Genomic DNA, 17,177 nt, shown 5'->3' with positions numbered 1-17,177 from the left:
CAAATTGAGGTAGCTGCCTAAGAGCCCTGTTATCAGTGAGATATATTTAAATCCTATTAAATTAAAATGTAAAAAAAATAAAATTAAAAAAAGGAGACACATCTACCATGCTGTCTATCATGACATTTACATTAAATCCTCAAATCTAATCCTCATTATTGGACAAGACTTCATTAATACCTCACGTTTCTACAGCAATGTTTGATATTGACACAGACGTTGCACTGAACAAGGCAAATATATAAGTAGTTTCAGCTGCCAAGAAACTACAAGATAATGTAAAGTATATTGATCTTTGCTGGAGCAGCAGCACCACTCTGGCAGCCACAGGCCACTCAGAGACCATCGCATGGAGCATCTCAGAGCAAGAAAGGCGCCCAATGCTTTGAAACCCAAAGTGACTTGAACCAAGTGACCCACAACATGCATTTGTCAGCAGGAACTAGAGGCCCTCGTTTTGCATGCGCTTCTAGCATCACGACGCTTTACACCACCGAACAAACGCCGAAGACAAGAAAGGCGGCTAAAATAAAGCAAATTCCTGCACTGACCTGCGACCCGGGCTAGGGCAAAGAGGCCGCCCCTCATGCGTACCGTGGGGGTTCAAACAGAGTTTATAACAGCATGATTTCTCTTCCTCCTCCTCCTCCTCATCGCCCCGGCATCCACCGGTGGATGCAAGAAGCCACGGTGGTGGCGGAGGAGACACAGCAGACATCACTCATTCACTCGCCTCCTAGGTGCCTTTGTCAGGTGATTGCTGGCGGAAAAAGGAAAACAGATCAATACATCTCCCATGGGCCTGACAGGTAATCTTTACCTGGGATGAAATATGAACCGTACCGGCCTGCTGAATTCCTTAACTGTAACAGGGCAATTGACAGGCTTCATGGAAGCTATTTCCCCACTTTCTGGCCCACGGAAATTCATTTAGGCTGAGAGGCTGTTATTTTGACTGCTAATTAACATGGTGGCAGGTGAGCTGTTCCCATCCTGCTACAAACGGAACTTTATCTGAACTGATATGTCTTCCTGCCTCATCGATGCCTTGCAGCAAACACAGACTGACTGATAAGACAACAGTGAGAAGCTCTCCTTAAAATACAACAGCCAATACTTGTCAGCTTAACCTGAAGCAGCCATCAATGTATTCATCAAAAGCTCATTTTTTATTACAAAGCTCTGCCCGTATCAATCTGACAGTGACTCCCAGTCGCGGTGCGTGGTCATAGGGAAGGTTTGGAAGTCACTATAAGAAGCAAACAGAGATGGTAAATCATCCCTGGCTCACATAATGCTATCTGGGACAGATTATTGAAGCTGTGCAATTTAGCAAAAAATTTGGCCCATCCCTTATCAGAATGAAGACAGCCGACCTGAACAAAAAGAAGAGAAATAACTATTTTTATTTCTTATATTTGTTTTGACTAACATTAGGGGTGTCACGAGATCTCGCAAGATTAAAACGTGATCACACGATAGATGAAAATGAGCTAGCAAATTTCACATGACTGTCTGTTTTCCTCATCTCTCACCTCCACACAGGCAGGAAGGTTTCACTCTGTGTTCAGCACCGAGATGCTTCATGGAAGAACAGCATTCCTCAGAACAACGGCAAACAGAGTGAGACCTCTTGTCAGTCATACATCCGCTTTGTCTCTGTGGGGGGAGTCGGGGCCGCTAGCATACACACACAGCCACAGAGTGGAGTCTCGTGAGGAACAATGCAAGGTAATGTAGTAGAAATTAGGAGGGAAAAAGATGCTTGCAAAGCCAAATGCCACAGCTCCCATACGGGAACGTTAATGAGCAAGGTGAGCCCATCGACACGACCGTGCCAGTATGCCGAGTTTATTTAAACTTGCCCACTTCAAACATATCCACCCGACCCAGTTTGCCCACCTGGGAAAAAAACTACACATCGACACTCTGAGACTTCATTCTGACAGTCAAGACTCATGTTTGGTCGGCAAAGTAAATACAACCACAATAGCGTAAAATGGTGTGCGTTCACAGAAAGCCATCGCAAAATAAATGCTGCTCTCTAATGCAGTTGCAGTTGAAAATCCAGCATTTCAAGAAATGCTGCAAACGTTTGACAGACAGGGCAAATTTCCTATGAGAAAATACATGTCACAAGTGGAAATTCCACAACTTTACAAAGTGAAAGATGACACATTGAAGGGATACATTGCATTATTATTATATATTATCATAACAGTGGTTTATATGCTCTCAAAAAATGTTGACAACAATATCATTTAGTGTCGATTTGTGGCACAATAAACATTTTAAAACCAAATAAAAAAGTTTTTTCGTCCAGTCATATTTTTTCATTGTACTTTTCTTAAAAATATCGTCTCAATCTCGTACATCATCTAGTCTTGTGACTTGGGTGTCTCGTGACACTCCTGCCTAATATTGTTTGACCAATCTGTGAACCCTTGTTCCATCTTCAGAACTTCTAAATAACTTTAGCCATAAGTGTTCATATTTGACTGCTGTGTAGATTCAGTACATTTTTCTGCACATCTTGCTTGTTTACCAGCCTGGTAGAGACGCTCACAGTGTGTCTCATCTCAGCGGACGCTCACATTGATCCTTTAATGCATCCAGTGCCGAGGGACACAGGGAAACCATACCCTCTGTGAAATTTCCCTCTCTTCCTTTTTGGCTCGTTTGCCAGCTGCACGGCTCCAGAAGCAACTAATCCAGCACTGCTGGAAAACAGGCTGTTCAAACACACGTCGCGGCTTGAACTTAAATACGTTTGGGGACATTTGAATATGGAAGGTAAGCTGAAGAGAACAGAGGCAGCCCCTCCGAGGACTATAACTACATTCCCTCTATGTTGTGCTAATGAGCAGCTTTGTAAAAAAAATAAATAAAGCTTTTGGGGGCTAATAGGGAGCCTGTACGTTTGCTCTAGCATCTCTAAACTCTGCAGTAACACTCTGAAGGGCTAAAGTCAAGCCACCCAAGGTTCAACAGGCCATCCAGAAAGCACCCTGCTGACAAATGCTGATACAAGAAGGGACATGATTGTAGGAATGCCTGTTAGCATGAGGTCTCTCTGTGTGGAGAACCAGGAAGAGTCACAAACTCTTCAGTCCAACGAGGAGGCTGTCCACTTTAGCAGGCCGCGTTCTTAACAACGTCTGATTGCATTTACATCACTCGTGCTTAATAGACTTGGAAGTGACTGATTACGAATTGCAATTATGTGCTTTGAATTTCTTCTTTGTCATAAAGTTTATGCTGCAAACGTCTGAGCAGTCTCCAGCAAGCTAGGCTTTTACCACATGCTTCCAGGGTTCGCTTGTGGCGTTCAGGGGTCCTCCTCGGTCCTCTGAGAGAAAGATAGAAGGGTTTCCACCCGAGAACTCCACTGCCTCTCGGGCTGAGATCCGACTGGCTCCTTGGTCCTCTCCTCCTTACAAGCTAGAAGAAAAAGACTGCATTAATCATAATTTGAAAACAACAAAAGAACATTTTCCAGTTTTAATGCACAGCCTCTCATATAAAAATTAATTTAGTCACGGGCTACGCATCGCTCCCTGCTTTAGGTACATTGAAATAAAACTTTGAAACTAGCCTCTGCTAATAGGTTGAGTATTAATGAGGTTTTGGTCAAGTGAGCCAAATCCAATTTGGCCCCATATGACTTCTGGTCATGGTTATTAAAAGGCCAATCAGCGCTGCAGCCCATTGCTTAACTTCCTCCTCTCAGTGTTATGCCTTCGTAAGGAAATGGTACGGAAATGTGTGTTTTTAACTTCCATCCATCACACACACTCACTTTTAAAGATCCTCTCCTTCTAGATTGTGCTCACCATTAAAGCCTTTTGTCTCTCCAAGTAAAGAAGAGGAACCTGACATGTCTTCCTTCTCTCCGACAAATCCACCCTAACAATTTTTACCAATTCCTCTCCACCTCCAAAAAAACAAAAGTTAGCATGGGTCAGACAAGACATTTGCCAGGCAGGTTGAGAGCAGAGGACACGCGAACTAGAAGTGACATTGTAGCGGTGGGCTGTCTCAAAGGATTAGGCATTACAGCGTTCACTGGCATGTGCTTGTGCTTGCTCCCATTATATTTGCTTGTGCCTCTTTCCAGATGACTTCTCCCCCAAACTGATCCGGCGGGCAAGATAATTGATTAATATTACTTGAGGGAACGATGACTAACCGTTGCTGAGCCAAACACTTGGGTTCAGCATGGTCAACGCTCCGGATCAAAATGCCGAAATGTTGCTATTTTCCAGATACATACAGATGGCTGGGAGCAATCAGACAATGGGAACGTTTGACACCACGTACAAACTATAATCTCGGGTCAAGGTAACAACTTACATTGTTATACGTCAACGTGATTATTCTGTGAATCATAAAAAAACTAAAATCATAATCCAGTCTCCTGACATCATCCTTGTTTACACCTTAATTCAGGGGTGGCTAAACCTTTTCCACCGAGGGCCGCATACTGAAAAATAAAAGAATGCTGCTTTGATATTGTTATATGTATTTTTTTTATTTTGTCAAAATAAAAGGTCAAAAATAACATGATATCTTATAGAAGATAAGATTCCTCATTCTCAGTAATAGTTGCAACAACCCATGGCAGTAGCTGTCAAAGCTGCTCAATACCTGTCCAAAGTATAATACAGTACAAGCTGAGTGTTCATGACCATAAAACATAGTTTCTGATTAAAAATGTGTTATGTATTACTTTATTTGTCACATAATATTGGCTGCTAATAGACTGTGAGGTAATGTAACTTGCAACCAATCTATTTCATGACGTCACCCCGATGGGAAGAAATAAATACGCGCTGTACCTTCAAGTACGTTGGTTTCCATCAATGATTGCACATTAGTTGTATTGATATTTTGAGAAAATAATAAAACTGATTCCCATCCAACAGCTAATTAAACTCTTTGCATGCGAGGATAATTACGGCACTCTTTAAAAAGATGAATGTGAATAATAAATATTGCCTACACACTCAACTAGTTTTACATCAAGGTCACGGAAGACATTACAAGGTTTCCTGTCAGTGGGGTGTGGGAATTACAGTAGATGCATTTATTGTGGGCGATAATGGGAGCTTGAATGGAACCATCTTACCATCTTAATAAGCTCTCATGTGATGCTCTTTAAAAACAATCATTATAGACCTTCCTGGAGCACTCACCTTCTCCCTGTTTATTAATCAGCTAATTACACATTGACAGTCATGGGCTTGCTGATTCCCACACTTAAATGAACAAGGCTCTTTAATGATTAAACCTTTGTGTTTCTCTCCCTTGCTTGCTCTTCCCCATTCTTTCTCTTTCTCTCTGAAAAATACAAACCAGTTTAAAAAAAAAAAAAAAAAAAAAAACAGGACATGAAGGGAGACCGCCCAGGCTGAGGGTTTGCACACAAATGAGCGGTGAGAACCTGACAGACTGAGCTGCTAATAACAAATCTGTCTTCACCAACACAACAAGGCGTCACACAGTCAACTATCAGAATGCTCACACTGGAGGATGCTTGGTCAGACTATGCCAATGTGTGTGGGTCTACGCGCTGAGCTCGTACCCCGGGCAGAACCAGCATCACCGTGAAAGTTTGGAGAGGCAATGCAGGCGTGTGCAGCTGGAGACACAGGCGGTTTTGAAGGACGTGTGCAGGGTGCGGAGGGGAAGCCAGAGAGGGCAAAATAGTGCGGTGGGCTGCATTTCTGTCAGCAGAAGTGATGGCTGAGCACGAGCGTTATTTGTCTTGTGCTGCCATACAGCCCTCACACCAGCCTGGGCATTAATGAGAGGAGGCCGGACCGCCGGGTAGGAACACGATGCGCCTCCGACGCGGGTGATCTGTCACGCAGCCGTCTGGCTCAGGCAAGTAGACACATGAAGGGAAGGAAAGGCAGCAGGACTGACCGAGCGTCTGCACACCGTAAGGGCAAACGCACTACTATGATAGCATTCGATGGCTGAGGCTGATAACTTCAGTCAAACCTAATTACTCCAGCCTGAATTTAAGAACAAAGTATGAAATTCTGGAGTCCTACAATCTGTGAAATTATAAACTCAGCTCATTCAACACGTCTACTATCAATGATTATTTTGCTGCTGGTATGAGAGCTGCATGTGGTCCAGAGTGATTCTTCCTGAAGTGTGATATTAGATTAGAAATATTAAAGACCCCTTAATCTCCTCATGCACGGCTTTACAATCATTGCAAATTGCATATTTACAATCCAAGCCGAAACTTGGAAATACTACCAGACTGCGGACATACTGAGCTAGCAAGCTTGTTGCTGTGTGGAGCATGACGTCGTCACTCAGGGTCCAATATCATTATTGGCAGCAAATCCGGCACTGATATGATATCTCATTTTTATGGTACTGGCCGATAATATCGGCACATCCTTATGTATAACCACGTGTCCAAAACTGTTAGAAATTAAGACATGGGTGGCACCAGGTAAGCCATGAGGGAAGGCCGACATAATTGATTAAATGTCTGGGAAAGAGTTGCTGGATTGAGTTTGCTGATTGATGGTGGTGAGAAAAGCAGAAAATGGCCAATTCAAGGCTGCGAAATGGAGAGGTGATCTAATCCAAACAGATACGTGGCTCTCGATGTTCTTTTCTGTTGTTGTGTGGGGTTTTTTCACAAGCACTGCTGTGGAAGTGCTAAAAGGGTAAAGACGGAAGACAAAGCAACAGCTGGGTACCATCTCAGTAATTCCCCATGGAGCCCAGGAAGACACCTCAGGCCGCACACCATTTTCACTCCTGATTACAGACTTTCAAATCAAGCACTAACACAAACAACAATCCACTTCCTGTGGTCCACACCAACAAAGATCGGGCTGTTGTGTCTGCTAAGATCTACGTGCAGAGCTCAGCTGTGCTTTGTCATTAAATGCAGCAACACATTAAACAAAAATTTGACATGAAAACAAGATAACTCCAGTGGTTGTTCACTTCTTACAGTCAGAAAGGAGAAACAGCAAAATCGCGTGAAGGTTTGTCGGCATGCATCTCCTGCCGGTGCTGAGATTACTGAGGAGCGATGCGATGTAGCACACTGCCAAGGTAAAGATTTACACTGAGCAGCCGCATTGGACAGCATGAGATGCTTGATAAATCACAGTGGACAAAGGGCACAAGACTCGATCGAGAACCAGCAAAACTGTCCTGGAACAATGTACACAGGCCTGAAGGGAGATGGTTCACATAGTAAACACTTACTGGATTATATTTGTTGATAGTACGCAAACGACATGCTGTTTTTAAATAGCTGAGGAACATGTTTACGTATAAATGGTTTGCTACTGTACATTGCTTTAGCAGAATAAACATTACCATTTCCAGTATTTAAAAAAATAATCAAAAATTCACGCGCTGGGAGGGTATAATGTATGTTATGGAAGACATTTAAAAATAAATCTTGTGGCTGTCATCGGTCCAGAAACTGGGGAATTCCCTAAGTTCCTTATGTTGAGTTTAATGTGTCATTAAGGGCAGGGGTGAGTCCTTTTTTATTCTGATGGCAAGTGGCTCAGCACTGGGCAGGTGAAGGACAGAGTCACTGGCCGCTCCATCACTCAGTGCAATAAATGAATGCAATCTGTATCCAAGTAAAGCAGGGTCTGGTTTTAAATTCCACCTCTTTTATCCAAATGAATGATGGAGCCCGGTACAGTGCTCTGTGCAGCTATATTAATAAACATCAGAGGCCTGCACCCCTCACTAAATCAGGGAACTACCAGCATTTTTTATTCAAATGACAAACAGCAACACTGGAAGTGAAGCACACAGAGGCGACACGGAAGAAAAGCTGGACAAACCAATTCTGATTTCAATCCAGCAAATACACTGGACCCTGAACCATCAGGCTAATGAAAAAAGGCAGGGCCACTGGTCCAAACACACACAATTGGGTGCATGTCCTACCACAAAGATGAAACTACGACTTCAGACTGTCTACATTGTTTCTGCGGGACTACCAACCAGACAGTTTAACGTCTCTTAAATGCGACATAAAGCTCTTCCGTTGAGATGCATAAAATTTTATATCCTTTGGTTTAATCTCCGATAATGTTTAAAGTGAGATTCAAATAGGCCACAGATGTATCCGTGTGAGGAGGGCGTTACCTGGTGGTGTGACTGACACTGTATTGTGTTTCCTCTGCTCACGAAGAGGCGCAATAGCCCTCCGGGGCTAGTGTTTCTACGAGGCACACAAGCACACATTTTAGTCACAAATTCAGTTGAAAACAAACAATGCACAGTTGACACAATCTCGCATAACATAACAAATGTTACACCACGTCTGTTTTCATGAATGCATGTTTGGAACATACAGAATGGCGGTCTTGGTGAGCACGTGCGGCGCTCACATTAACAAATTACACCTACCCTGCGCCTCCTGTGTCATATGTCAGGAGCCCTGAAATAGGAAAAGCCCCCCCCCACTGGCTTAATAGCCCTGACTTCTGAGATGTAAACTTAAGGTCAAGGTCCGTTCCATCACTAGCGAAGGTGGGTGGGTGGGGCAGGTGGCTTTGAGCGGGGTGGGGGCTCTGCTGTGATAGATGTTTGTGTATGGGAGGAGGGGGGTGGATAGGCTGAGGGTGCTGCAGTAAAACAAAATAAGGGAAGATTTTATGCTATACTTTATCATAAAGAGAATTTGGGGGGATGGGTGTAATAATAAAGATAGAATAAAATGATAAAAATAGACAGCCTGCTTGGATCAGGTGACTGATGGCTGGACGACACGCACCCTCGTTAACCCCCTTGGCTCGTCTGAGACCGCGTGGCAACACAAGCACACCCACGAGCCATGTGCTTCCATGAGGGCCCATCAGGGCAGCCTTTTAACAGGCAGCATGTTCCATGACCTCAGCACCCATAAATCACATGACGAGTGCACAGGCATGGGGTGTCGGGAGCTGCGCAGGGCTCCCTTTGAGTCTCTAAGTTGTATAATCAATAGATATAAAAATAAATGGCCTCACCGTTATTCTCTCTCTGCTACCCCGCTCTAATAAAATCCAAGTAATGCATATTTCATTTACTTTTATACTTATTGATTACCTGTACTGCAGTTAGTAAATCACACGCCTATCGATCCCTCAATCGTACCTCTGTTGGACAGCACATAACCAGCCATTTGCACCCCTGATAAAGAGCTCAGCCATTGAACTCCCCACAGTAAATCTTTGCAAACTAACTTTTTAATACCAAAATCGATCCCTGTTTAAACGTTCCATTAATTCACGGGGCACACCGAAACTATTAAAAGTAATACCCCTACGCATCTGGTCTTAATGTGCCGAGGTCCATCCCTCTGTCTTCATTACTCTGACAATGCTGAGGAGTGCTGCGGGCCCTGGGATGGCCAAACAGGACGGTCAGAACCATGCTAATCATCCATCCATCCATTTTCTATACCGCACGTCCTCATTAGGGTCACGGGTGAGCTGGAGCCTATCCCAACTGACACAACACCTATTCGTGATAATTCTCTCTGAAAATAGGCCGTTTATTTGCAGAAAACCAATCTAATTAATTTACAAATACCTTATAATAACATAATTTACAATAAGCATAAAATGTACTGCCCTCGAGATCATATACCTCACCGTGATTGGTTCGTTCGCCCGAGGTCCCGCCCTCAAGACCATATACCTCACCGTGATTGGTTTGTGCAGCCGAGGTCCCACCCTCGAGCCCATATACCTCACCGTGATTGGTTTGTTCAGCCGAGGTCCCACCCTCGAGACCATATACCTCACCGTGATTGGTTCGTTAAGCTCCAGACACAACAAGTGTCATTCATATCAAAGTTGCGGGCCACACGAATATAATTTTTTTATATTAAGACAGGGGCCGCAAACTATCGTCCCGTGGGCCGCGAGTCTGAGACCCCTGGTGTAGGCTGCATATGCTACCACTCATGGATTTGTGACTCGCTAATGCATTAATAAAGTTGATAAAAAAAATCAAAAGTTGGTTCCATTCCCAGTGTCACAGTGCCCTCTACTGGTCAAGCTGCAAACTTACCTGCAAATACAAACACGACAGCTTCTCCTCCTCTCCATCTTCACTCGCCAAGAAGACAGTTCTGTCTCAAGGTATGTTGACGTATTAGACTTGTACGTAACTTACAATTAACGTGTGTGAACGGGCGTCAACGATCACATAACTTATTGCCCGCGGATGCGAGCTGTATTAATCATACGTTGACATACGTCGAAATGTTTTGTGCATGCACAACATTTTTGACTTGGACATACTATGACGTATGCCGGCGTGTCTCAGCGTGCTCTTAACTTATACAAAACTTACCCATAACTTATTGGACGTATGCCAGTGTATTGGCCAATTTTTTCATACGTTGGCGTGAGCTGGCTAAATCGTCAAGGTGTGACAGGGCCTTTAGAGGGAGATGGAGGTGGCACCACAGAAAACTGGAGTGTGGTTGTCGTGCTAGCCTGACAACCAGGCTAACCGCTTTTTCAGTCAGTATTTTAGCTTTTTCTAGTTACATTATGCCCTTTTGCTCTATTTTCCACTTTTACTTTGTTTTCCTTTATTTTATTTCTACAATGTGCTACATCCCACAGATGGCCCCAGGGCCACATTTTGGACACCCATGCGTGTTCGGCGAGACAGACTGTCTTGGTTTCGCCAGGAAAGCGAGTCCAAACTCTGCCTTCTTCGACCTGTAGAGCTGCATTATGGAGGGGTTGATGCAGCTTTTAGACCGGCGTCAAACCGGCATCGCACGGCGGTATTTATGTACAATCGGAAGTGTCGCACAGCGAATACTTCAAGAAAGAAACACTTTGTGACTTTCACTTTTAATGCAAATCCCTTCTTGCTAAATATAGCGACCATGTCGCTAAAATGTCAACACAGATCTCTTCTACGTATGAAGTGTGTTGTGAAACAAAATCAGTGATCGCTGGAGCTTTTAAAGTCGTTGCCCAGCCAAATAGAACGAGCGTAAATACCATCGCTCGGTGATTAATGGTGCAAACAATTCCGAACATCTAGGTGGGTTGATATGAAGCGACTCTGATGAAATGTGGAATTACTCCAGCTTCTGCTTGGACAATACACGCAGTGGCAGCAGTTCAACTTTGACGGAAAAAACAGAGACACGTCACTCGCTGACGCTGTAAACACTGAGGTAGGTGGCAAGGTGTGCGTTATTATCATTCCTAGTAGTGATGCCATAGTTCACAGTCTGATTGCCTTCTGGCTGCCCTGTTCTTGAAAAACAGCTTTCTCCAAACTAACAACCTTGTCTCATTTTAATCTTGCGAGATCTTTAATGTGTGAGGCATATTAGAGACCTTAAGCCTGGATTATGCTTCTATGCATTTAGCTTGTTCATCACGAGCAAACAACGGCAATTAAAGAGCGACGGAGAGTGTTGTACACTTTTATTACAAATGTTGATCCGATATTGGAGGAGAATGTCAAGCTATCAAAGAGGGTTTGGAGGGGGAGGAGTGAGGCGGTGTAGAGTACAGAGGCACCTCGACAAAGGAGCATAGTCCAGCTAGGTCACAACAGAATGTACGATTTTTTTGGTCGTGCAATTTTTGGCCTTCCCCGATTGGCTGCTTTTTTTGTTCATGGAGAGCATAGCTGTGGCACCAAATAAGTATGTGGTGTGCACTTGGCGCACGGCACACATAGGAGTCCGCAAATGTACAAAAAAAATAGACATTTTGCCCAAACCTGACACCAGCAAAACGTACGAAAGAAACACGTTCGCCGTACGGCCGACGCAATAAGGCGTACAAAGTGCTTAAGTTTGTCTTGCAACCTGAAAAAAACGTAAACACCCGTAGAGTTTGTTTGACATGACAAACAACCTCTGCGGCCAGTGTGCGGCTTGAAAATCAGCACATTACATGCGTGTCATATGTGCGTTACTTGCAGGGGTTTTTTGCACGTAGACCGGTCGTAGGAGCCCGTACGACCGGTTGGAACCTAGGCTTAAGGGTGTCAATAATAGGCATTTTATGGGCATTTCTATTTACATTTTTTCACAATTTGCGTGATTAGCTTGGATCTACTGTATTCATTTACGTAGTGTTTGTCAGTTGGGGAGGATGGCAGATGGCAGTGCATTTTGTTTTCACTCAAAAATGTGTGAAAGTGAGAGAAATGACTAAAAAGTGCATTGGTGGTAAAAAAATGTAAAAAAAGAAAGAAAAAGCAGTAAGTCACAAAGGCAACTGAACAACTACTAAATTCTATCAAAGACACAAGGACACTGACTAAAAAGTGTTTGGGATGGATTTTTTTCAGGTCAGATGAGACACTCCTAAAGGCAAAGTACTCCCCCAGGGAGCTGACTAAAAGATCACTGACAGTGGGTCAATTGCAATTTTGGCGCCCACATCCAAAAGCAAATATATCAATTAAAAAGAATGAATCAAAAGAGGAGCGAGGTGGGGCCTTTACAAAATGGCTATCTATTTTCATCAGGGAACACTGCGCTTCAGGTGTGAGCAGGATCTCAAGATTAATAGAGCTATTCAAATGAATCAGAAAGGATTAGGGTGTCCAGGGAACATAATCGATAGCTGCAAATCAATAATCAATAGGCCACTCACACCAATATACTAACTGCTGACACAGAGATCTCACAATTAAAATGAAAACGGGGAAGGGAGTGGCTTGGGACTATGATTTATCTCACAGCGCAAGTGTCATTTAGTAACAAATAAGTCAATAGAGAGAAGGCTGCTATGGCATTCTAACGTGCTTGCCGACTCCGAGCATTATGGCATTTTGAGGCAAGTCCCACTCCGAGACGAGGATAAGCGACGAGCGAGCTCATCGCCGCCTTCATCGCTTAACATCAAATCTCCCATTGTCGTCATCACCTGGCGCCAAACAGGAGATGACAGCTTTTATTAATATAACGTCATCCCGGTGTGGTTGCAGTGCAAGATTCATTCACACACTCGGCCCAGAGGGTAAACACTTTACACTCAGGCCTCAGGGTTTGAAATCCATCATGTGGGTAAGATGCGAAAAAGAAATGAAAAAGTGAAAAAGGAGGTCATTTGAAGTTTGTTTAGAGTGGGGATCAGCCGTTCTGGCATTGTGACATACTTGTGTGGACGCCATGCATGCCGAGATGGCCGGTGAGGATGCAAGAAGCCACCTCACTGGAGAGTGGATTTGAGCAGTTTGGGGAGACGGATTCAGCCAGCGAGTCCGACGGGACACATCAGAAGCCCCTCTCGTCAATCCCTCGCTCTCCCTCGTTCATTTGGGAGTATGATTTATACTTTTTGAAGTGAAGGGTCTTGAATCCCACTATAAAGGAATTAAGAGGTCTCCCCTGAGTCTGCCATTCAAATGAGAGCATGGCAGGGATATGAGGGCTTTTTTAATAGAGAGATATTAGTATTCACAATGCCTCAAAACTGGAATCTGAAGGAACCTTTCAGGTGGAGAAGAAAGAGTCTGTTTGGAAAAGAACGCCCTAAGAAGTCAGGGGCTTTTCATAGCAGTCGTGTATTTGCCCCTCATCAAGGAGAGCTTTGGGAAATAACCCGAGAGAGTGAGGGAGGTGGCGTGTGAAACAAAATTAGGAATGCACCATAAACAGACAATGTGGACACTAGACAATCAGGAGGAGCCCCACAGTTGTAAGGCTAAAGGAGCTGCTGGCTCCTCAGTGCACCCCCACTCCACCTCCCATACACATGCAATAGTATCTTGGTCTGACTGGGAGCTATGTGATGCTTTGACAAAACTTTCTGGAAAAAGATTTGCACTTAAATCAGCATTACTGTCATGTCATGAATTTATGTCAACATAAATTCTATTTGGGAATGCCGACCTTGAAAACTTTTAAATTAAAGTGTCCCTGCATGCTGACTATCAACTGAGACGTCAGGCTACTTTACAATGTACAACTTGGCTTTAGACAAAAGTCCTTAATGCGGGAAAAAAACAATTAAACAAATTCATTATTGAAATGAACAGTGCAAAAGCGTGTTTTGTCTGCAATGTACAGCTAATGGCAGTGTATTTCCACTGTCGCTATGAAATGGACACGGGCCAACGCCAGGGCACGAATGAAAACATTCGGGGGTCTTGTGCGTCTGTGTCAGCTCAACATACACAAACAAACTCGCAGTGCTAACATAATGTAGGTTTCTCTAATTAAAAGTGACCTGCACTCTGTAACTGATTCATTTAAGTGAGTGTGCCGCCCATGTGTTCATCAATAAAGCGAGCTTCATTGGAAAAAGGCAGAATTTGTTTCTCCAATAGACCCTTGAGAGGATTCTAACGTGTCGTCAGTGAACACAAACTGTAGGCGGAGGCTAAAGATGGCAAGATCTTATGGACTACACGGTAAAATGATAAAGAAAGGCGAGACTACACCTTGAATGAAACATACCTGGCCATGGTGTCCAACAGCAGAGAAACTAAAAGGAGACAATTTGAATGAGTGAATGATGATGGCTAAGATGAATTTGAGTTTAATTGCTTACTTACTCTCTATAATGATGATCATGAGAAAGGTGTCTCAGTCTCTCCACAAACTCTGGTGTAGAATTGCCCTGCAATACAAATTCAAATTGTGAATTATGAAAGAAAACACATATGGGAACATCAAAATACACACCTTGCTGGAGAACTTTCCCCTATTGGTCCTGATGTAAGAAGCAGCAGGGCGAGGCAAGCGTTTTAAATGTGAACAATAGCCTGTATCAGAGGGGGGAAGGCTACATTTAATCTTTATTGTTATTATAAAAAAGAGCAAATATATATATATATATATATATATATATATATATTTGCTCTTTTTTTCCAGCAAGTCTTCTCAAAGAGACAAAACACTCCACAACCTCTCAGAGATGGCAGAGAGGTGGGCGAGGGGCGGTTGACATCTCTGGAATTGTGATTGTCTGAGTCCCAGTTGGGCAGCAAGCTAGCCACGCTGGACCCAATTCCACAGTCGCCCTCAAAGAACCAGTCACTCTGCTCATCATCACCTACAAATACACACACACACACACACACACACAAGGAAAGGGGAGATGTTACTGCTTCCAAATGATGCTGCTGGTGCTGATAATGTTGCACATATGACACGTTCTCCAAAAGAGCAGAGATCTTGACAAGGATCTTCTATTCTATGTATATTTTTCAATTGTTGTTCAATTGGGAAATTCCATGCTCATAATTGTTACATGATTGAGATATGGTGATGATGAAATGAGTCTTTTCTTGATTGATGATTTAACCTTGGATATTAGAAATTAGGGGTGTCACGAGATTTTGTGTCATGAGATCTTGCGAGATTAAAAAATTAAAAAAAAAAAAAGAAAATCTTTCCCGGTGACACTGTCAATGGTATTTACATCCATTCTCGTCTTCAGCCATGGTCACATTGACTGCTGTCCGAGGCTAAGCCTGCCAAACTAGCAGCACGTAACCCAAATTTTAGCTCGCCGTTCAAAGCAAAAAATCAACCGAGAGCCGGCTTGCTTCAAAAAAAAAAAAACACTTGGTATTTGGGACACTTGTATGCCAAGGTACCACTGTATAAATGACAATTTAAAATCCCGGCAATGCTCCACCTTTTCACTTCTCTCTGGCAGTCGACGTTCGTACTCCATGACAACTCAGCTAAACTTACCATTCAAAATACACTTTTCTCTGTCCATTTCTCCTCAATATTTGTTCCCGCTTGTGGCTCCACATCCACCGCTGGGTTTTCTTAAATTACAGTGTGGACCGAAGCTCAAACGGGACGTGCGCATGTCAATCACGCGTAAGCATTAACTTTGACAGCTCTAATCGATATCTAAAAATGACGTGGTGTCAAGTCATGATTGTTATCACTGGCATGAATGTTCTGTGAGTGCAAAGTTTTATTTGCCACTGTTTTTCATACACTTAACATTTGTAACATCTTTTTACATGTTTTTTGGGGAAAGTGCTGTCATGAAAATTCATAAAGTCTACATGTTTGTAAGTACAACGGCGCTAAGTGCATTTGTGAGTTAATTACTCCTACAAGTAGACAGCACTAGTTTAGTCCCCGGACAGGAGGCTCCTCTCGGACCTGTCAGTCAGCAGACCAGTAACAGGCAGCATGCCTCTCATAGTCAAGGTGTAGTGACAACTGTTAAATCAGAGGCCGACTGGCCCAAACCACGGCTAATGAGATTAGCAAAGGCTTCAGCGCTCATTAACACGACATGACAACGTCTTATTAGAGTCGCCTGGGTGCCCAGCAAACAGCCCATTGGAGCAAAACAGCCTTCTTTTTTTTTTTTGGGGGGGGGGGGGGGGGGGGTTCAGCTGAGCAAAGCTCGGTTCAAATTTGATTTGAATGACTGAAATGTCAGAAAGGAGGTTAACATTGTTTTCAATACCTTGCCTCCCTTCGTCATTGGTGAAAAGGCCAGGGTCACTGCTGCAGGTACTGCTGGTTTCACTGCAAAGAGAAGAGCAAAAACATCCCACAGTGACATGGACCTGTTTCATCAGCTACATTACAGGCCAGTAAATTCTCTTTAAATCTGTCATGTTGAACTCAATGGATTCTTAGGTCAAACAATAGTACAGCAGATGAAAAGGGAACAATGTGAAACCAAAATGTACATTGTGCCCTGCCATGTCAATATTTTACATGAAGCAATCAATAATAAAATTAAAGAAGTGGTCTGCAGCTGGAGGTCGACATAAATGGAAGTGGCACAAAAAGAGAGAGCATGCCATGTGTTCCGTTGCTGGGATGGCAAACACAAAGGCAGGAGGAATGACTCTGATCCAAGCCACCAAGTGACATGCACAATCTAATTGAATATCCTACGCTGTCAGCTCCAATATAATCGGGCTGCTGTGGTGGAGGATGACAGGAGAGTGAAACACATTCCCCGGGCCTGCCCCTCCCTCTGTCTGTGCCCCACACATGGAGCGGCTGCTTCCACATACTGCAACTCGCCAACATCTGCTATGTTGCCTTGACTGTTCCGCCGCCACAGCTTGTCACCGCACCTCCGGGCAACCCTGTTCACCCCTGGTGTCTCTGCCAAACTCACACCTCAGCCAACTTGCTCTGTGACCTCCAGTCACTTCAAGGTCATGAGGAATGAGGGATGCTAGTGATACAG

At 43.7% G+C, this 17,177-nt stretch overlaps 1 protein-coding gene across 5 annotated transcripts in view; it reads right to left on the bottom strand.

Moving 5' to 3' along the window:
* The window catches only part of LOC129192158 (G patch domain-containing protein 2-like), a 59,766-nt gene that overhangs the window by 23,224 nt on the left and 19,365 nt on the right, over positions 1-17,177 (bottom strand). For 2 of the 5 annotated variants that reach the window (XM_054795831.1, XM_054795832.1), the window contains exons 4-9: positions 16,437-16,498; positions 14,901-15,047; positions 14,678-14,757; positions 14,548-14,612; positions 8,155-14,477; positions 3,300-3,441 (exon numbers count right to left, since the gene is read on the bottom strand). In XM_054795831.1, coding sequence (XP_054651806.1) covers positions 14,390-14,477; positions 14,548-14,612; positions 14,678-14,757; positions 14,901-15,047; positions 16,437-16,498 — 442 coding nt within the window. In that variant the 3' untranslated portion in view covers positions 3,300-3,441; positions 8,155-14,389. Of the gene's footprint in view, positions 1-551; positions 761-1,535; positions 3,442-8,154; positions 14,478-14,547; positions 14,613-14,677; positions 14,758-14,900; positions 15,048-16,436; positions 16,499-17,177 lie in introns of all 5 variants that reach the window. The other 3 variants (XM_054795833.1, XM_054795829.1, XM_054795830.1) reach the window with 3 other exon arrangements.

Source organism: Dunckerocampus dactyliophorus, chromosome 13 (genome assembly GCF_027744805.1).
Source record: "Dunckerocampus dactyliophorus isolate RoL2022-P2 chromosome 13, RoL_Ddac_1.1, whole genome shotgun sequence".
In the NCBI taxonomy this organism is placed as follows: Eukaryota; Metazoa; Chordata; class Actinopteri; order Syngnathiformes; family Syngnathidae; genus Dunckerocampus; species Dunckerocampus dactyliophorus.
This window is presented reverse-complemented; position numbering and strand designations above follow the sequence as displayed.